Source organism: Ambystoma mexicanum, chromosome 3q (genome assembly GCF_040938575.1).
Source record: "Ambystoma mexicanum isolate Mex_15411 chromosome 3q, UKY_AmexF1_1, whole genome shotgun sequence".
NCBI lineage: Eukaryota > Metazoa > Chordata > Amphibia > Caudata > Ambystomatidae > Ambystoma > Ambystoma mexicanum.
Genome location: NC_090926.1, coordinates 755,551,296 through 755,573,674, shown reverse-complemented (window position 1 = coordinate 755,573,674; position 22,379 = coordinate 755,551,296). Strand labels below are relative to the sequence as shown.

Sequence of the window (22,379 nt, the reverse complement as noted above, 5' to 3'; positions counted from 1 at the left end):
ATATGTTATCTGAACAAAGTCCACTTTTGAAGATGGTTGCTGGAAAGAAATCTGTCAAAAATGGGTGCAATACCGTTACTCGCCTCTGTCAGACGCTGGCGATTTCTAAATCTGACAGGAGAAACTTGTGTCTCAAAAAGCTAAATATGCCAAGGAAGGGACTTCCATCAAATGCCATATCGGGTGCCACACATGGATTTTCATGTTGAAAAAGACTGGAATTGAAGATATGTTTGCTTATTTTAAATTTGTAACTGTAATTTTGCACAAGGGACAATGTTAAAATGGACTATAAGGTAACCTGATTCAGCTAAAACTTCAAAGAGGCTTTCTTCCCCTGAGAACACCCCACCCTGTTCCTTCCCACCAAAAGGAGAGGATATTGCATTGGGATGCTAATGAGAAGGGGAGGAGACTTCCTCTGCTGTTCTGGGAAAGAGACAATGGAGTCCTTGAACTGAATGGAAATGCTAATTCGGGTGTGACTGACATCAACTGCCCTGGCAGGAAGACAAGCCATGTGACTCTCTGACTCAGCCAAGCTTTGGAGGCGGGCCAGACTGAAAATGTGGATTTGAAATTGGACTAAATATATGTTTAAGGAAAAGACTTATAAAATATTGTACTGAACTGACAAAAATATGAAATGTAGAGATTATTAAAATGAAAAATTCGCTCACAGTTTAAAACTAATCTGGAATCTGTGAGACTTCAGAGACTGAACCATGAAATTGTTCATTTTCTAGCTATTGTGATTATGTTAGGAATAGGTCCAAATTACAAGAATATGCCCAGACGGTATGTGCATGTCTGTGTAAAAGATCGTACAGATCCAAAAATGTGTAACCAACCAAAAGCACGAAAAATTGTAATGTATGAACCAAAATTCATAGAAAGATAAGATTTTGACAGAAACGTACCTTAGGTAATATTTGATGTGTATATGTATTATTAACAAGTTGTGCATATTGAAAATGTTTTTTGGGAAAAATAGATTTTCTGGGTAAAAGCAAAGGGGAGGTTCTTCCCTAGATTGTAAATGGCAGCATCACTCTGACACATGATGACACATCATGACACACTGTTCCCTTCTCAAATCAGGGGACAGGGAAGTCTCTGACCTATCAGATCCTTAGAGGGTTGGGCATAGACAATCAGCCTCCCCACCCACTTTGGAAAATGGATAAATAGTGACTGTTGAGGACCCAGAGACACACTCTTTCACTCATCAACTGATCCACTGACGAAGCACCCTGCAGGAAGATCCAGACTCATGAACCAGACTCCAGATCCAGACTCTAGAACCAGACTCTAGAACCCTGAAGCAGAGGCCTAATCCAAAAAAGCTGAACCCTTTTCAGCAGGCCTTTAAAAAACCTTGCAAACCTGATTTAACCCCTAACTTCCACGGGGCCTACCCTAATCTATTCAACAACCTGGCTGAGCTGTTTGCTGCTTCTGGCCAACAACCTTTGCTAGAACCTAAGATCCAGATCAGTCCAGCAGAGCTGTAACCCAGAACCCGTCAGATCCAGTCCAAGAGGCCGCGCAGACCAAAGTGCCTTGCTGAGAGCAGAGTTCAGGTGCCCTGATCCTGTCCGGTGGCGAGCGGAGTCCAAGCCAAACCTTTGACCAGTTCTTTGACGGGTCCATTCCATTTAAACCAGAGTTGTGAGTATTTAGCGTAGAACTGTCCATAGTCATCTCTTAGTTTAAAGTAATCCATCCAATCCATTTCAACATATCCAGACTGCATTGTAGAATCTCTTTTGCCCATTCTGAATCCTTTCTCATCCATCTAATCCTGTGATAATTGTTAGTGTAAGCCAACCTGTTAGTAATTCAAAGCGCAAATTCAGTTGAAATCTTGACTCCTTTGAGAAAAATCTACCTTCACTAAAACCTCTAACTTTTGAACCGTACGTCCTAGAAATTTAAATGTTATTTTGAAGCTAACATCCTCAGCTTTCAAACAAACCCAAAACGACATTCCAATTCCTTATAGTTTTTCCGTAATCGCGTTTCCCGCAAGCAGAAAAGTTGTAGCGAATTTGCATTTGGCTCAATTTCACCACATGTAAAACCAGCTATTTCTTGATTTCAACTTCTGTATTTCGTGTTCCCCTGTTAATCATTCTATAATCATTGCTAGTGTCTACCTGAACCAATCCAAAGCCACTCTCACTAGTTCTGAATCCCATTTAGCGAATTAAAATCATTTTTAGCATTTTTCCCATTCAATTCAACCTCATTTAAAAGCAACTGACCTGTTTTAAAATCATTCCAGTTCTCTCTAAGCTTGCTGGGGGAATTGGGATTGAACTGCATTGTTGATTGTTATTCCTGAAATCTGTGTGCCCTCATTCCATATCTCTATATTGCATATTAGGGGGGAGTGAGTAGTAACAGAGGGAAAGAGGGATCATATTGTCTTTTGATTGAAGTCATATCAAGTCTTATTTCTGTGTTGCATTCTTTCCTATCATTGCATTTCCTTGAACTATACAAAGTTATTCTCTGCTACATTATTCTTCCTATTTCTACTTCTAATTGACTAAAGAGATTGTTGATATTGTAATATTACCCATTGCTAATCATTGTTCATATTCATAAGTGTGATATTCACATATTATTCATATTCATAAAAGTGTAAACGATATATTGTTCAATTCTTCAAATAAATCTTTTAATTTGCAAAACAAACCTACTTCTTGGCTCAGTGAGGCCAGGGGGATTCAAAGAGAGGGGTGTTATATAAGGGTACATCATCCAGAATTAAAAGAACTTTTGACATAAAAACATATAAATAAGGGTTTCCATTGGGCATCCCATACTAGGCATTGACTTGGTTGGAGTGCTGGATTGAAATCACTTACAATTGCCTGGTAATAATGAGAATTTAAAACATCTGTTAGTTTACCAATCCTTGACCAATGAATTACAACATTTGGTGTGGAGATGCTGTGGTTATCAATGCTAAATGTGGCTTCTGTCTCTATGATTTTGGCAGTGGTAACTTTTTTAAAATCTTGTAAAGTGTGTGGATAAAGCGCCAGATCAAGGGGTGGGCGGTAATGTGTATACCACATTCCCCATTGGGTCCAATTGGACCCAATGGGGCATTTTCGGCGCAATTAGTGCATGCTAATAGCGCTGCGCTAATGATGCCCGAAAATGGGTGTTAAGTTGGTACCTTTACCCCCAGCATAGAGCTGGAGGTAAATGCTGCCAGACTCATGATTAGGCAGACCCATGCAGCGGTAATAGCGTTACCGCTGGATTTAAGGGTTACCGCCCAACTCGTGATGGCCTTCTATGTGTTTTATATAGATTGTAAGGAAGGTTTGAAATGCGTTTTAAACCAAACACAATTACAAAACATAATAACACCTGTTACTTACAGCACATTAAACCTGCAAGATGTTGTTAGGAAGCTCTGTTTAAATACACTTGTTATTACTGGAGCAACTACTGTTTAAGAGGGAGAGGCCATACCTGATGCTGAGCGATTTCATGACGCACAAACTCCTGCAGTAATTGCCTGTGGACGGTGTAGCTGGGTTGTTTGCTCTGCAATGTGCTCCTCTGAAATAACAGTGAGAAACAGAGTGAGGAGATTCAGGGAGGTCAAAATATGAATCTCTGTGTACTGATTAGGGCTGTGGAAGCCACTAATGCCCAAAGCCCAGGGCATGCACTGCCTCAAAGGTAAACATATCAGAATTGCCCTGAGGACAAATAAGAGAGAACAATGGGATTACTCTGATGTCATCACCATCAGACGCACGCAACACCCACCTTCTTGTGAATTAGGGAGAACTGCAGGTGGCATTGCCCCCTATCCGGGTATGTTTCTGTCCGAGGCTCCAATGAGTACCACTGATCCTCTTTGCTGGGCAAATCCTAGGTTCAAAGTGGAAAAAAGAAACATTTTGTCATTAAAATTGAAGGAACAATTTCTGCTGTGTGACATACTTAAGGATCTTGGTGTGTGTGTCTTTTTTGCACACAGTACTGATGGTGGAAAGAGAATGCTTTTGAGTGTATATGTGCAAATTATAAATAACATTCTTCAAATGCAATATGCCCTTTTGCATCGTTTCAGTGGAAGGCCTGCCTGTACGTGAAAAATTGTGACATTTGTTGCACCCATTTTAGAAAAATGTGTCATTATGAGGGTACTGTAAAAGTCTGGTGAAATTGCCTGCATTATACAATGCATCTCTTAACATTTGAAATCCTGCAGCAATGTGCACCAAACATCACGGGACAATATGTGGTCAAACTTTACCATTCAAAATGTGATTAACATTATTTCAGGGTTTCAAATATCAAAAGGTGGAAAAAAGGTTAGTTTCAATAGCGACAAATGCACACCTAGTTCACTGTCCTCTTTCCTACATTCTTGTTGTATTACAGGTCCACAGCATGGTGCAAAGCAGCATTTATTAGATAATTTCCCTGAGTTGTTCTGAGTTGTTCTGCCGCCATAGTAAGTCTGTTGATGATTGGCTGCACCCTCGTTTTTCCAACATCATTTTTTCATCACCACTTGCTCCTTCCTGCAGCTCTAGTATTTGTGATATGGGCATCGCATTGTATCCTTCTGGGAGCTCTTCGTTTGTCTTGTGCTGAAGCACATACTCACCTGTTTCATGTTTCTCAAAGTATGAGGCTTCCTTGGCAGCAGTGTCCGCTGCCGCGTTCCCCAAAGACACAACGTCTGTGTTGGACGTATGTGCTTGGCACTTCACTATTGCTACCACTGTTGGACCTTTTAGGGCCTCAATTAATTCCTTCAGTAACTCTGCATGTTGCACTGGTGTCCCATCTGCTCTCCGAAACCCCCTCCGCCCCCATCTTGCTAGACCTCCATGTACTGTTGTCGTCATGTATACTGAATCTGTGTATATTGTTACTGCACAATCTTTAGCTGCATGTAATGCTTCTATTAGGGCTATGAGTTCTGCCGCTTGTGCTGAGAAATGTGATGGGAGGCGGTACTGCACTAGTGTCTCATACTCACCTTCTTCTAATCTCACCACTGCCAATCCCACATGTTTCTCTCCCGTGTCCATGTCAATCGATGCTGACCCGTCCACAAAGTACACCTCCCCCTCGCTCAGGGCATTCTCGCACACCACTGTGTCCTCCCCTTTTTCCCCTGTGTAAGTCACACAATCGTGTTCCTGCATGTCCTCCAGTGTGCATGCTTCTGTAATGAATGTTGCCGGATTCACTGTCCTGCATCGTACCACATGGATATTGGCGCTGGACAATATTATTTCATAGGCAGTTGCTCGCTGTGTGGTCAGTGTACTTTTTGATCTCTCAAGTATTGCAAATAATGAGTGTTCCACAAACAATGTGACAGGGCATCCCATTACTATTGTGGCGCTTTTCTCAATTGCGAACGCGGCTTCAGCGAGTGATTGCTCGCACGCGAAATGTCCTTGCATCACCGCATCCAAAGTGCCACTACAGTAAGCCAACGGTTTGTGTCCTAGGGAAGTCTTTTGTGTCAGTACAGCTGTCATAAGTGTCCCCTTGCAGTGTGAGAACAGGTAAAATTCACGTTCATAATCAGGATTGGCGAGTACTGGAGCACTCGAAATCAACTCTTTTAGCGACTTGAATGAGGCACTCATTTCTTCTGAACATTCTATTTTCCTGTTCTCTTTTTGTGCCTCCTTGAGTGATTGCAGTAAGGGTCTGGTGTAGGCTGCATAATCTAATATCCATGCTCTACAGTAGTTACACATTCCCAAGAATTTCTGCATCTCCTTCACTGTTGTGGGTTCTCTTACTGATCTTATTGCTTCTACCCTGTCAGGGATTATTCTTTTTCCGTCTTTTGATATTAGCTGTCCCAAGTACAGGACTTCTTTCTGACAGTATTGTAGCTTTTCCTTGTCTACTTTGTACCCCTTATTTGCTAGCAGTGACAGGAGTGTTACCAAATCTTTTCTGCATGTTTCTTCATTCTGTGCGCAGACGAGCAAATCGTCTACGTACTGAATGATTGTGCTTTCAACTGATAAATTACCCAAGTCTTCGTGTAGTATGCGGTTGAATATGCTTGGGCTCTCACAGTATCCCTGTGATAATCTGCAATGTTCAATCTCTTTCCCTCGAGTGTAAATGCTGTCAAGTATCTGCTTTCTTCTGCCAAGGGGATGGAGAAGAATGCGTTTTTCAAATCGACCACTGTGAAATGTGATGCCGTTTGTGGGATACTGCATAAAATTGACGCAGGGTTCGGGACCAAAGGGAACTCTTTCTCTAGGACATCATTTAGGGGGCGTAAATCCTGGATCATCCTCCAAGCCCCTCCCTTTGCTTTTTTGATCGGGTAGATACATGTGTTAAATGGGGAGTTTGAAGGCACTATTATCCCTTGTGCTAGCAATGCAGTTATTGTCTCTTTTATCCCTTCCTCAGCTTCGCGGGACAATGGATATTGTTTCACTTGGGGTAGAATTGCCCCTTGTTTGAGCTTTATTATCATTGGTGTTACTCCATGCAACAACCCTACATCATGGGGGCCTGTTGTCCACAGATTGTTTGGCACCAGTCGCATATCATCATCAAAAAATGACAGTGGTGTTCCCATCACTGCCATCAACTGGACGGGAATTTGTCTACGCTGAATCAAAATGTCACAAGGCATTGCTATTTCCATTATTATTTCGCCATCACTTTCTAAATCGGAAAAGAGATCTTCATCAGTTAAGTCTCGCAGGGCAATGTCGGCATTGATGCACAGTACTGTGCGCCATTCACACCCGTCCATGTCCATCCCAATCACAGCGATCCTTTTCGCTGATACCTGTACAGCATGCAAGTCTAAGGATACCACTGATCCTGGTGCTATGTCTGGGTGCACTATTGGGCGGAAGAGGAACTCCGCTGGTATTCTCTAATCCAGCTTTGTTAGCTCAGGAACTACTTGGGCCAGTGTTTTTAACCCTTCAATGAACATTCTTTCGTCCACTGGCAGGCCACGTATTTCCGGTGCAGTTGTTTGAGCCTGTACTACCAGCATTACACGTAATGGGCATATTCCTGGTGTCGAACACACTATACCTCTTTCAGTGAATGATATTGTCATGTTGAGTTTGCTAAGAAGGTCCCTCCCTAGCAAGTTTATTGGGAATGTTCATAATACAGTAAGGGTGTTTTTACAGTTTTACCCCCCACTGTCACATCCAAAGCTTCTGTGTAAGGAACTTCAATTACAGCCCCAGAGAACCCCTGCGTCTCTAACTTCCAGTTAGATAACAGAAACCGGCCCTCCCTAATACATGATTTCTCTGCTCCCGAATCCACCATGAATATAAACTGCTTGTCTCCTATCTGCGCCCCTACCAATGGTTCCTCTGCTGCATCGTAGGTGGTAGATAGAACAGGACACGCAAGTGTTCTCTGTGGGCTGTCCTATGCGGGTGTCTCATTGCCCCCCCCTGGTTGAACACACTCCCTGAAACCACTAATACGCCACTATAGGGGGCTGGTGCTGGGGTTCCATTTGCTGTTGTCGCGAAAGGGTTGCCTGGGGTGAAGTGCATAGTGTCATTGTTCTGTGGGTGGTTGTGTGTTCTGTATTGGTGTCCCTGCCGTTGCTCAGGGTACCCCTGCCCTGGGTCCCTTTGTTGTTGTCCCATTGGGAGACCATATGGGCTCCCTGAATGAGGATGGCCATAATGTTCTACCTCTGGAAATCCGTTGTTTGGTCTACTTCTGCACTCCCTGGAATAGGGTCCCCACCTCCCGCAGTTCCAACAACTCCCTTGCGCACCTCTGGGACCCTGCCATCCGTTTTCTCCCATTCCCCCATACCCTTGTCCACCTCCTCTTCAGCCCCTGTAGCCACCTCGTCCCCCTCGAGGGGCCCACTCCTGCCACTGCGGACCTTCACTCTGCTCCTGCTCGTTCCACTGCCGCTGCCCTGCTCCTGCCCAATTAGTTGCCATCCTCCCTTGTATTGCTACCAGCCCCTCCTCCTCCTCATCTCCCTCCCTGCTGTGTGGGAGCGCAGCCACTGCTGCAGCGACCTTCACCAGCTTTGTTTGTACTTGTTTCGCTTCGTCTGCCAATCTTCTCTGCGCCACCTCCTTTTCCCTCTCTTTTATTCATTTGCAGTAGTGAACTATTATGCTCTGAATTTCGGGCCATCCTTTTGCTTCAATACCTGCTATTTTGTCAAGTGCTTTTTGCACTTCTTTTGGGAGCCCCCTCTTTATTATGAAGTAGAATAATGATGTTGATTGATACCAGGGCGTGCCCGTTTCTGCTCTCCACATCTCTTGAACCCGAAAAATGTAATCCATAGCATCCCCGTCATTCATTGTACATTGCATTACTGACTGCAAATCTGGGGTATCTGGAAACGTTTCCTGCAAGGCATCCCACACCCTGGCACGTACTGTGTTGAAAGAGGCACCATCATGGCGATCGCAATCTAACGTTACTCCCGGGAAGCCAGCTTTTATCCATACTCTGTCAGCCTGATCCCCAACTGCTGATACTAGCAAACTTTTCACGTCGCCTATTGCTAGAGCTACCCCGGCTGTGTGTTTCTCAAAGGCGTATATCCACTTGCTTGCCCCTCCTGATAATGGGGGCAATAACTTTAACAAATTGGCCTTATCCATCTGAGCCCAGGGTATGTAATTCGGCCTCCCTCCTCCCCTTTGTATTAGTGGAAGCTGCAACTTTCCCTTTGTCGTTGTATCTGTACTCACCTTCATTCCTGATTTTCCTAACGATGCCATTTTTCCCAATCTGTTCCTTAGTCGCCCTGTCCACTCATCATCCATCGTTCTCATTGAGCATGCGCCATCCAACCCTTCGCTTCCCCCTCCCATTGCCATACTTAGCCTTTCACTTTCTTCTAACTCATCCCCTATATCGCATAGTAGCTCCTCTCTGCCTCCTGTGGGCCTCTCTTCGTCATCAGTACACCCCTCTCTTCCCTCTAGTTCAATTATTCTTGTCGGTTCTTCCTGTATCCTAAACAATATCTCTCCTTTTTTCCACCCTTCTTCAAATGTTCTATTCTCACTCTGCGCTCTGGATGCAGGCTCTGATCTAGCTGTATTAAGCGCAGTCCGCTCACATATGCTTTTTATCCTTGAGAGCTCATCTGGCTATAGAGAGCCTGGATTCTAAATCTCCTGTTAATTTCTCTATGTCCACCCTTGGTGTGCTTACCTGCTCTCGTTCCCTATGACTCTCATATGGTGGGGTGCTGTTGGCCCTTGAGTGGTAGTAGTGATCATTGGGGGTACATAAGTTGGGTCACTGTATCCCTCTGCGGGCACTGGCTTATTTAGCATTGGGTACAACCTAGTTACCTCTATCGGTGGCTCCTCTTCTGGCAATACCTTATCATCCTTTGGTATCATTAGTGGATTGTCAGTGGTAGATGGTAGATCAGGATCTAATTCACTTGTCTTAGGCGGGGGTATCTCTTCAAACAGTCTCCATAGGTCTAATATTTCTCTCCTATTATGAAACTGCTTCCCCTTGTATTTCAAACAAATGCATGTGGCTACCATATCTAGGACACTTTTGTCAAACGATCCCCCTTCGGGCCATATCTGAGGTAATCCCTCCCCCTTCAACTCTGTGATCCACTGATGATGATATTTCTTAATCCGTTCCGCGTACCCGGGTAAGTTCTTACAAATATGTGATAAAGGTGTTTCTGCCCCCATACTTCGTACTCGCTCGATACTGATGTATCTCTATATATCTCGATATCTCAATATAAACGTATCACCATGTAAGTTTGCGTGTTTATGTCTTACTGATTCGTGGCCACCTGCGTATTTTCCCTCCCCCTGTACACTATGAGAATGGCTGCACACAGCCTCTATTCTATCCTCTTTGGGGGAACGTACAAGAGCAAACCATCAGTAATTTTGACAATGTTACCCAACAAATCAAAAAAGTAAACACTCACTTCACCACTTTACTCTCTTCTTTGTGATATTTCTTCTTGTCACACTTACCATGACCATACCATAATTACGCATTTCTGACCACTTTTACACACTCATTATAACAAATATGTTCTGACACATACGATGCTTACACACCCATAGGCAGCACTCTATTCACAGCTCAGTTTGTCCTCCCTTTCCTCCCTTGCCAGCTGTCCCTGTCCGTCTTACTCTGATATATATTTGTTTCCTAATTTTAATGTAAAATTGTCTTTCTACTTAGATTATATCTTTGTTTGTACTAACCCACTTTATTTTCCCATAAACCTAAAGAAAAGAATAGAAAGTATAGCAGTCACTAATGTATTCTCTGTGTCTTCCTTTACCAGACACCTTTATCTCATTTTCCACTTCTTCATATATTCCCAGTACTAGTCAAGATAGCACTATGCGGCGCCGCCTTCCACCCCCTCGCGGAGCTAGGTTCCCGTCTCTTTATCTCTGTTTACTTTGTAATCCTAATGGCCATATGCAAAGAAAAAGCAAAGAGAGTTTAGGATGGTCCTTAGTAGACCCAAAGTGCCCCCCTTTCAACCAGCCTCATTCCCTGGCCTATATTTCCTCCCCTACTCTCTTTATGGTCGCTCGCATTAATACTCACGTGCCCGTCTTGAACCGAGAGTCTCCGAAACTGGGTCCGTCCAGGCAGTGTTGCCGTACGCTCAACGGTCAGCCCCGGCTCCGGCGAGCGATACTCAAAGGGGATTTTTCAACCGGGATCCCGTACCCTCTCTCTGTTGAGTGCGCACTTCTGAGCGTACCGGTCGCCGTTGGCGGGCAGCCTCCCGGATCCGGCGCACCGTGCGTATCCCTTTTCGACCGGAGATTTTCGTGCCAACGGGGACGGTAGGGATATATATATATGTTAGGAAAAAAATAATAATCACGCTTTTGGGGTCACCACTGAAGGCGAGCGTCCCCAGCTAGCACGATCCTCCCCACAATGAGAGGCAATAATGGACTCTCCCAGGATGGGAATAAGGCCAAGACAAAGTGCGGGTGAGCGTAAATGGGAGTTTAACAATCAAAATAGGGCATGCAAAGGACTCTGCAAACTCCGACAGCGCTCTGTCTGACAATAGCAAAGACAGGCGTATATATTTACAGAAAACGTCATAAGAACCTACACACTATAGGGGGCACAAGTTCGTGGGGATTGGGTGGCGACGACTAGCTATAGGTGCTGCTGCAATGTGGTTTGCCGTGGCTGGAGGACGTCACTGGTTACCCTCGTGGGTTGGGATGGGCCTGGCAGGTCCGCTGGGTTCATCCGGGCGGTGTTGTTGTGCCAACTGTGGCCAGTGTCAGAGATGAATGTCTTTCCTGACTTTCTGCCCTAGGACCACGCACACCGCAGTCATTCAACCATTGCAATATTATCTTCTCTGGTAAATCTTCCAATAGGTTATTCTACAGGTTAATGCAACACAGGAGGAATGCACCTAGTGTGGGGTTTGCTGGCGATTCATCAATACATGGTTACCATCGTCCTGTTGACCGGGTATCGTAGGTCGTGGGGTTGGGTCTAAGGGCATGGGACAGGCGGTCCATGTCATCATGTCTTGTTAGGAGCCATTACGGATGTGTTCCTGTGATGTTGCCATAATATTAGGTGTCCTAATTTTACAAGGGGCCATTAACCTAAGGTGAGCAAGTGGGCCATGGAGCCTAAGAAAGGGCGCCTCTGGATCTGTGTTTTCAGGCCGGGGTTTACTGCTGGGATGTAAATAATTCAGGTGGCAGGCTGTGGCCTTGGGTGCTGCGGGGGGGAACTACAAATCTTTGAAGTGGCTCCAGCCGAGTTGGGGGAGGTGGAGCAGCGCGGCACAGGCCTCTGCTTTTTCGTCTGGCAGGCTTCACTGGGAGGAAGGGGGAATGGCCTTGCATGTGCTCACAAAGGTATTTTCCTCATGTGTTGCCGACTTCAGGTGGAAAAAGCATAAACATTCAAATAATATACAATACTCATTGAGTCTTTCAAAAGCTCACGTTTTAACATTGCTAGTGCCATCCATATGGCTAATTCGAGCACATCACTTGTCCACTATGTTTTTAACAACTACAACATTTTGTTATATGTTTATATATGCGCAGTAAGTGAGGTAGTAGTAAGGTTGGTGGAGCACGCAGAAACAACCCGCCAATGAGACTGACGGCAGCGGCACATAGTGGGCCTGGACACACACACATATGGTGCATTTGTCTTTCTTTGCAATCTAGCAGCATTAGTTCGGTTATGGCGCGGGACTGTGGGGTGCAATCTTTTCAACGAAACACATAACACAAAAACCCCCGGGACGCTTTTACTATTTGCGCATTACTGCAGGGATGTGGGTTCTTCATTCCTAATGTCATATGAGCACACATTCTGCCATGTTTATACATTTTACAGGTTTTTTTTTAGACAGAGAGGCTATGGAGAGAACGCTTTCATCAAAGGTGGTTTTCGCATTAGTATTTGGGAACTTTGCTTTTGTCAGAGGACCATTTTACAGTTCTTTTTCCACCCAGGCCCTGCTGGCCGGGTCATGCTGGGAACAGCGATACACTGCGGAAGGTGAAATGTTACAGTGTTGGTATCTAACACTAGCTCATGTCCGTCTTGTTCGTGGGAACGGGCTCTCAGCGGATCTGCCAGAGAGCTGTGGCCACAGGAATAATTGAAACTCTCCAAAGGTGGGGGCCGTGCTGCGGTGCACAGGGCTCAAACCATCTTTATTAGACAAAATGGTTTCCGAGGCCTAGCTAAATTCAGCAGGTTTGGTCAATGTCTTCGGCCAGTGACCCATCCACTACCTGGGCCCTGGTGGTAGGGGGGGGGCCCTGACGAGCTGTGGGCCTCACCGGGAGAGAGAATGCAGGGGAGGGGGGTCTTTTGGACCAATCCTCCCCTACACTAGCCAAATTCTATCTGGGTAGTGTGACTGAACAGCAAGGCTTAGGTGGGCGTGTGAGTGGTGAAGCACACACAAAGCACCTTCATTATACAAGATTGTTAGAATGTATAAAAATACAGTTATTTGTTTAGGCCTTGACAAACTCTTATCAATGAAAAAAACACAGGTAAGTAACACACTAAAACATACACTAAAATTATATACATATTCACCATGTAGCCATGGTGACTAGTCAGTGCCCCAAAAACAGCAAGCTAATTAGGAGCAAAAAGGCTTCCCTTACCACCAAAAGTGAAGAAAGGTTCAAAACACTTGCCAAAACGAGAGTCCCCGATGACTTATGGAGGGAAAACAGCAACAACAAAAAAAGATCCTAACGTAGAGAAAGCATCCAAAACAAAAATCTTTCCCAACAGTGAATAAGGTCTAGGTTATGACAAGTATGTACATCCTCAGTTTCTGGATTTGAGAAGACAAACAAATTACCTGATTGAAATGGATCTATGAAATGGGCAAACAACTAGGTTATGTCCCTATGAGGAATAGACTGCTTCAACAGAGGACCTGTAGCTCACCAACCCCATGGGGCGAGGTGATGACAATCAGAAAGCATTCTTCATAATCCCAAACTTAATGTTAGTAAATGGCACAGACTTGAAAGTCTTGTGCAACAGAGCGCACAGGCCAGAAACTGAACAAGTGAAAGCATTTCTTAAGACCATTAAGCTTTTTAATGACGGGATTAGATAAGGAAACATGTACTAGAATGATAGGCATTAAGAGTCGAGATATACATCCTGAAGGAAAAGACAACGTCCAGAGAGAAAGTCGTCTGTATTATCGTTAGATTGACAAAGCTGACCATATCTCTGTTCCTCAGGGACCCAGACGCTAACAGCGTGGATTGAGTGGAGGGGTGAAGAATGAGGCTGTCCATTTGAGAGAGAAAATCCCCCATCATGGGGATAGGAGGTGGAGTGGTCAAGAAGATCTCGGAGCACATTAGGCCACTTAGGACCTCCCAGTACTGTGAGGGCATCCTGGCTCTGTCACAGTTTGAGGATGACTTTGGGAGGGAAGAGAAGGGTGATATGCATAGAGGAACCTGTCCTCCCATTTCAGAAGGTAGGCATAGGCCCAACTCATCCCCCCCTTCCTTTTCAGAAGGCATAATCCAGACATTTTGTATTTTTCGGATTGCGAAAATGCTCCACACTCGGCCAACCTTATTACCAACCTCCAAAGAATCAGAGCTTGTATACGGCGCTCAGGAGATCCTAGACCCTCCTGTATGTTCAGAAAAAACGTTGTGCATCTGTACAGTCTTCAGTTCCAAAACATTTATTTGTTTACCCTCTTCCCAAGGGTTCCATAAGTGGTGCACCTGGAGAGCCACCCAAGCCAATAAGGGAGAATTTCGTTATGAAAGAACATGAAGGATCCTACTATGAAAAACCAATAGGTTGGTCAGACAGACCCGCCATCCAATATAGTCCTTGACATGCTTGGAAATAGTGATTTCCCATGCTTAGGGATATCCTTTCTGATTCCAATTGGCAGCAATGCCAAGTTGAGTTCCCTACATATATAGCCTTGCATAGGGTATCACTAGGACACACAAGGCCATGAGGCTCAGTATCTGCTGGCAGCTAAGTACTGGGGCGGAAAACACACAAATTATCAACATTCCCATAAAATGAAGAACATGAATTATTTCTTAAGTGGGAAAAACTCTTCCCAGATTCATGTCCCACAGACATACACGTACAGAAGAGATTGAGTAGGCATCAAAGGTGGATTTCTTAGCAATCGCTGAAGGTAGGAAAGGCTCTCTGCTGGTTCCTGAACCAAATGAGCTTATCATCCTGTCAAGGATAACAGTGAAGTCTGTTCAAACATCTTGGTGCAGAGTTGAGACTGAAGGGGTTCACTCTGAACAGATACCAATGAGTGGCACAGAACTAAGACCGAAAGGGAGCACTCTGATTTAATAGCAGTGAGTGGTCTCAGCAAATCCCAGAAACCTCTGGTGAGGAGACAAAAAGGGAATATGAATGTGGCCAGTCTCTCTGGTGTAGACCAGAAAGGACATGCAATGGCATAAGTACTTTGAATATCTTCTTCAATAAGCAGGTGTTGGAGTACAACAAATCCAGAATAGTTTGCAGCCCCACCTTGTCTTTCTTCAGCACAGTGAAGTATCTGAATAAAAAACCCTACTGAGTTTCTGAAGTTGGTATCAGTACTGGAAGATCTGATGAAAGTTGTAGGAAAGACGAGGGAAGGATGGAGAGCCTATTTAAAATTCTAATAACTTTTGACTCGCTGGACGTATTTGAACAAAGGTTTCCAAAAACATTGACTGCCATGGGTCCATTGGAGCTGAACATTTGGGGGTAAAATGTGTTAAACAAACCAAAAATATCAAGAAAACAAAAAAAGCTATTCACTGCCTGCTCACATTAATTTTCCCATAGAGAAAGAAGTGCTTTGATTGAACACCTTTCGCGGGAAAACTGCTGGAAGGATTTGCTGTGAATAAGAAACACGTTGGGCATAAAGCGTCACAGATGTGCCTTCCTTGGTTTTGTGTAAAGCCGTCCAGTGCTCTTAAAATAATTTGATGGGGAAGCAGGTGACCACAGTCCCAATTTATTTTATATATCTCCCATGGTATATTTCATCAGTGAGGATTTTCAGGAATGAAGACCTGCAGTTTTATTCCCCTCCACGCGAGCGATTCGCACAGTAACCCCGAAAGAAGCCAAAAAAGAAAAGTGCTAAAAATGATTTCTGGAGGAGAGAAAGGGGTGGTTTTACATCAGAATCGAGGCTGAGAGGAGGAGAGGAGTACATATTGAGTAGGAGGGATAGGGGAGGGCTGGGAAGCAAATTTGTGCCAGTACCTTTTCATGTTACGGGGAGGGGAAGTACAGAAATGGTGCTACATGCATTCAGCAAGCAAAGATGCGTCACATGAACCGTCAAGTAAAAGGGATTAATACGTATGGGTTAGGGAGGATGTAAAGGGCTTACACAAGGGGGGAGGAACATACAAAGTAGATGGGGTTCACATGGAGAGTTGCAGCAGGGATGGGGAAGACGTTTACAATGTTGAGCGTTTGCCCATTCTGGCAATAATCAGAAAATGAAGCATTACAGTAGGAATGATTACTGGTGTTGGGTACCACAGAAATAGAGTGAAGCATGGAGGTGTCTGTGGGAATGTTGTGTGGAAAACTTCAGCAGAAATTAAAGGAGAGGGAAAAAAGAGTGTCCATGGTCCATTGCCAAAGGCCATGGATGGTGGGATCTGGTTAGTTAGTAGGCAGGGGATGGGGTGGGAGGCCGTGGCCAAAGCCAAAGGCCATGGCTGATGGGATATGGTTAGTTGCTACTATATATACAAATAATGGAGTGGGGACCCGTAACAAACAATAGTTTCTTGCAAGCATGGGTATCTAATAAAAATTCTTGGTTTTTGTTATTGCTTTATTTGTTTTAGTTGTAAATAACAACGTTTTCAAAATGCATCAATGATATTTCAACTTCATTACAAAATATTACATAAACAAAAGTTAAGTTTCAGAGTTAAAATACAGGTCAAATGATAAAACACAGAAAAAACGACAGGTCAGACAATTAAAACTTCCTTGGGAAATATTACTAATTTCAAAGTAAAAATACAGGTCAAAGGCTAAAACACAGATAAAACTGCAGTTCACACAATAAAACACATCATATAAAAATTCCTATAGCACCAGTTGAGCTACAATAGCAAATACATAACTTAGTTTGTGTGCTACACATATATATATATGTATATATATATATATATATACGTTAAGCCATCAGAATAAAAGAATACCAAACAGACCATAAACACATCATTACGATTTACAATCCTAAGAACACCACACCTTAATTTACTATGTTTGGTAGTAGATTTTAGCATTTACATGTGTGAGGTGGGTCCCGTCAGGCGAGGGGAAATGGAAGAACCTGGCGTCGTGGTAGTGGACCGCGAGGAGGAAGCTACACGTTCATTCCGCCAACCCTTACCTTGGTTCGCCGTGGCGGCCGTCGCGGGTGGTGGCCCGGGGTCAGGGCTGGAGACGGTGAGGACGCGGGAACCGCGGCCAGCCGCGCAGCAGAGACACGCGCACCCCGGCGAGTTCCTCTCACCGCCGGAACGAACAAGAAGAGAGAGACAGCTTGCTAGGCGAGGCGGGCCGCTCTGCAGGTGCAGTTCGCTCGGCAGGAGCGGGCGAGCGTGGACCCCAATGGAGGGAGAAGGGGGGACGCCAAGGTCTTCCAGAGGGGGAGGGGCCTCGGGGCACAGACAGGAAGGTGGATGGGACTCCCCTGGCAGGCGGGAGAATCAGGAAACACGGACCCAGACGGCAGCCTTTGAAGGAGGCGGGATATGGCAGGATCAGCCAATAGAAAGCAAGATAGACGGGGAAGGTTCCTATTGGAGGGGAAACAAGTCACTCACAACACATAAAAGACTGGGAACTGATCAACGCGTGGTTGTTTCCTTTTCTAGTCATACGGAGAGAGCGAAGAGCGAAGGAACGACTGGTGGACCTATCCGGACACCAAGGAGGTTTAGGAAGGAAGGTTATATTCCTGGAAAGCGGCCAGAGAAGTGAAGTAACTCTCAGCAACTAAAAATTGACTATAATTTCATTTGGTTAAGTTACAAGAATAAAGCACAATTTCAGCAATTAACCACCTGGTCCGGGTCCTGATTCCTACATTGGCGACGAAGGTGGGATTTAGCGACAACGCGATGGAGACCCTAATTAAGGCGCTGACAGACGGCCAACAACAGTTGCAGCAATTAATTCAGCTGCAAACACAGCAAGCGGCGGCTGACCGCCAGGCATTCCAGCAAGCCATCCAGATGCAGGGCACTTTGCAAACTACGGCGCAAGACAAACAACACGAGAACATCACTAGGCTTACGGATGCGGTAGCCAGCTCCAGGAACCAGCCCATGGTGCCGTCCACCCTGCTTCAGAAGTATAAGGAAGGGGAAGATCCAGCCTTTTTGGTCACCAGCTTTGAAAGAATAGCGAGAAATGCGCAATGGCCACCTGAACGTTGGGGACAATATGTGGCTCCCCTGTTATCCGGAGTGATGCAGGGAGCATATCAGGCAGTGAACCCCAATGGTAACACTCCATATGGTGAAATCAAGGCAGCCGTACTGGACCGTTTAAGTCTGGATGAGGAGGCCTACCGTATCCAGCTAAGGGACACAAAGCTAAGAAGTGGGGAAAGCCCCCGGCAGTTATATTACCGCATCAAAGATCTGGCGGAGAAGTGGATCCAGGCACCTACCCCAGCTAACCAGCCGCTCCTGGACAAAATAATACTGGAACAGTTCATCAAAGCTTTGCCAGGCCCAATGCAAAGATGGGTTCGGCAACACCACAGGCCTACATTGGCAGAGGCCGTGGACATCGCGTCGGCTTATCAAAAGGCCGGGTATAGCCGTTTTCCCATAACTAGTACCATAGGACGGATGACCTTATCCAGCATAGAAAACCCAGTACAAAAGGGGCCAAGAGGGACCCCCACCAGATGGAGGCAACCAGAGGAAGCCACAAAGAAACATGAAGAAAGGAAACCGGGATATGAGGAGAAGCAGTCTCCTATGGCCCAGGGGTTTCGACAGCCCCAAAGCTTTGAGTGCAGTGAATGGGGCCACATCGCCCGGTTCTGCCCCAGAAAGAAAACCAGAACCCATGGAAATTGGCTATATGAAACCCCATCCAGAAGAACGCAGCCCTGGACCCTACATCGTGGATATAAGGGTGGATGGTTGGCCAACTCGGGCGCTGCTGGATAGTGGAAGTAGACAAACAGCCATATCTCCAACCGTGAGTACTACACCTAACTTGTCAAACATTTCTATACCGATAAGGTGTATTCATGGAGACGTAAAATCATACCCGGTGAAAGAGATACAGTTAGAGATGAACCACGAAACCAATCAATTAAAGGCTGCCGTCCTTCCTACCCTACCTATCCCAGTAGTCATAGGGACAGATCTGCATCACTTTGATAAAGCACTAAAAGCCCTAGAGGAGGAAGGAGGGAGCAGGTTCAACAACAAAGCCACGAAGGAAGGGAACCCCAGAAACCCTCCCGGATATAAAAGACAGAATAGATTGGAGTGGTGTCAAGCCAGTTACATGACTCAGCCAATCAATTGGAAACCCGAAGATCATGAAGATTCCCTGAGAGGGGAAACCCTGACTGATCCAACCCTTCGGGTAGCCTGAGAGAGAGCGGCTAACGAGATGGAAGCAGACGTAACGAAGGGACCTGGCTTCTTGTTTCGTCATGGACTCTTATATCGCAAATACAAAGCGGACGATGGGAACGTAAGGGAACAACTGGTATTACCAAAACCACATAGGATGGTCATAATGCAGCTGGCGCATAACCACCCCTGTGGTGGTCACATGGCCTCCCTGAAAACCCAGCAGAACATCTTGAGACGGTTCTATTGGCCAGGCATATATGGGGAAGTAGCTCGGTTCTGCAAGGTGTGCCCCACTTGCCAGTTAACCAGTGGGGTTTTACCAGCAAAGGCCCTGTTACAGAAGATGCCCCTCATTAACGTACCCTTCCAACGGATAGGCATGGACATCGTGGGACCTATAGAACCTGCATCTCGAGGGCACAGGTATCTACTAGTCATCGTTGACTATGCTACGCGATATCCCGAGGCGTTCCCCTTGAAGGGAACATCAGCCCGACAGTTATGCAACCAGCTCATACCCTTCTTCGCAACAGTGGGGTTACCCTCGGAAGTTATTACCGACCAAGGGACCAATTTCATGTCCACCCTACTTCGGCAAGTATGCGAGAGACTACAGATCCATCAGCTACGCACCTCAGTGTATCATCCCCAGACAGACGGCCTAGTCGAAAGGTATAACAAAACAATCAAGAAGATGATACGAAGAGTAACAGGACCCGATGGGAAAAGCTGGGAACAAATATTACCCTTGGTCTTGATGGTATTACGTGACACCCCGCAATCGTCTACAGGCTTTTCTCCCTTTGAGCTCCTTTTCGGAAGACAACCCCGAACCATATTGGATGTCATAAAAGAGGAATGGGAGACTTCAGATGAGATTTCTTTAACGGATTACACAGAAGAGCTAAAAGAACATCTGACAACACTCCGTTTAATGGCCGAGACGAATCTAGGACAAGCCCAATTAAACCAGGAGAAAACCTACAACAAGGGAAGCCGGATGAGAACGTTCAAGGTAGGGGACCAAGTATTGATCCTCCTACCTACCAGTACGAACAAACTCCTGGCCAGATGGAGAGGTCCTTATGAAGTTAAAGAGGTCCTTAGCCCGGTGACATATCAAATCCACCAACCCGACCGAACAAAACCAGACCAGGTATATCATGTGAATCTGCTAAAGGCATGGACCGCACTCATATTAGCGGCAATGATGGAGATGGGTGACGATGGGTCAGAACAAAACGTGCATCGCCAACGGGGCAAGCTGGAAGACGTTCAATGGGGAAACATATTGACACCTTCCATGAAATCAGAACTTTTGGCCAGATTGTCACCCTATGCAGGGGCCTTCTCGGCCTTACCAGGAAGAACCGATCTAATCGAACATGAGATCAGAACTGATCCTGGACAGACTGTCAGGCTAAGACCCTATCGGATTCCAGAAGCAAGAAGGCTAATCATCAAAAACGAGGTGGAAGACATGCTCCGCATGGATATAATAGAACCATCCACCAGCTCATGGTCCTCCCCGATAGTACTGGTACCGAAGCCGGACGGTACGATTAGGTTTTGTATGGATTATCGACAGTTGAATACCATTTCCAGATACAAAGCCTATGCAATGCCAAGGATGGACGAGTTGTTGGAGAGCCTAGGATCCGCCAACTTCCTGAGTACGCTGGACCTAACCAAAGGCTATTGGCAAATCCCCTTGAAAACCACAGACCGTGAGAAAACCGCCTCTGCAACTCCCTAAGGTCTATATCAATTTAAGGTTCTACCTTTTGGGCTACACGGGGCTCCAGCCACCTTCCAAAATTTGATGGATATCGTACTTCGCCCCCATGAGAAGTATGCTGCGGCTTACTTAGATGACATTGTCGTGTATAGCACGACCTGGAGGGACCATTTATACCACTTGGAACAGGTGGTGGCCGAGTTAGACAAGGCAGGCCTACACATCAATCCAAAGAAGATGGTGATGGGTGCGCACGAAACTAAGTATATGGAACACCTAGTTGGTAGAGGCACCTTACGACCTCAAACATCAAAAATCAAAGCCATTCATGAGATTCCAACACCCACTACAAAAAAACAAATCCGAGCCTTTTTAGGTTTCATCGGCTATTACCGAAGATTTATCCCTGATTTCTCCACGGTGGCAGCCCCCTTAAATGACGCTTTAAGAAATAAAGGGTCTCCTGATCTATCCAAGAATGTTGTGGCTTTGGAATCTATCGATGTCCTAAAACAAAGGATCACCTCGAATCCGGTACTCCGGTGCCCCGACTTCCGTAACCATTTTTTTCTGCAGACGGACGCTTCGAACCATGGTCTTGGTGCTGTACTTTCGCAGGAACATGATGGTGAACTTCAACCGGTCCGTTTCATAAGCAGGAAACTCGTTCCTCAAGAGGAGGCCTATTTGACTGTGGAGAAAGAGTGTTTGGCCATCAAATGGGCTGTAGAATCTCTCAATTATTATCTCTTGGGTCGCTACTTTACGTTATATACTGACCACGCACCCCTACCATGGCTCGCCAAGCATAATGATACCAACCAGCGTGTCCTTCGGTGGTTCCTGTCACTGCAACCATTCGATTTCCTTACCATACACAAGCCGGCTGGATTCCAACTGGTGGCCGACTATCTGTCCAGGAATGCTCCCTTGCCCAATCGGCCAGGGTTTGTGATGGGGAGATGTGAGGTGGGTCCCATCAGGCATGGGGAAATGGGAGAACCTGGCGTCGTGGTAGTGGACCGTGAGGAGGAAACTACCCGTTCATTCCGCCAACCCTTACCTTGGTTCGCCGTGGCGGCCGTCGCAGGTGGTGGCCCGGAGTCAGGGCTGGAGACGGTGAGGACGCGGGAACCGCGGCCAGCCGCGCAGCAGAGACATGCGCACCCCGGCGAGTTCCTCTCACCGCCAGAACGAACAAGAAGAGAGAGACGGCTTGCTAGGCGAGGCGGGCCGCTCTGCAGGTGCAGTTCGCTCGGCAGGAGCGGGCGAGCGTGGAACCCAATGGAGGGAGAAGGGGGGACGCCGAGGTCTTCCAGAGGGCGAGGGGCCTCGGGGCACAGACAGGAAGGTGGATGGGACTCCCCTGGCAGGCGGGAGAATCAGGAAACACGGACCCAGACGGCAGCCTTTAAAGGAAGCGGGATGTGGCAGGATCAGCCAATAGAAAGCAAGAG

The 22,379-nt window shown here is 45.9% G+C and overlaps 1 protein-coding gene across 2 annotated transcripts in view; it reads right to left on the bottom strand.

The window, feature by feature from the left end:
* UNC13D (unc-13 homolog D) overlaps nucleotides 1-22,379 on the bottom strand; it is a 2,023,528-nt gene that overhangs the window by 1,421,037 nt on the left and 580,112 nt on the right. For both annotated transcript variants that reach the window (XM_069654742.1, XM_069654741.1), the window contains exons 11-12: nucleotides 3,799-3,903; nucleotides 3,496-3,585 (exon numbers count right to left, since the gene is read on the bottom strand). In XM_069654742.1, coding sequence (XP_069510843.1) covers nucleotides 3,496-3,585; nucleotides 3,799-3,903 — 195 coding nt within the window. The remainder of the gene's footprint in view (nucleotides 1-3,495; nucleotides 3,586-3,798; nucleotides 3,904-22,379) is intronic.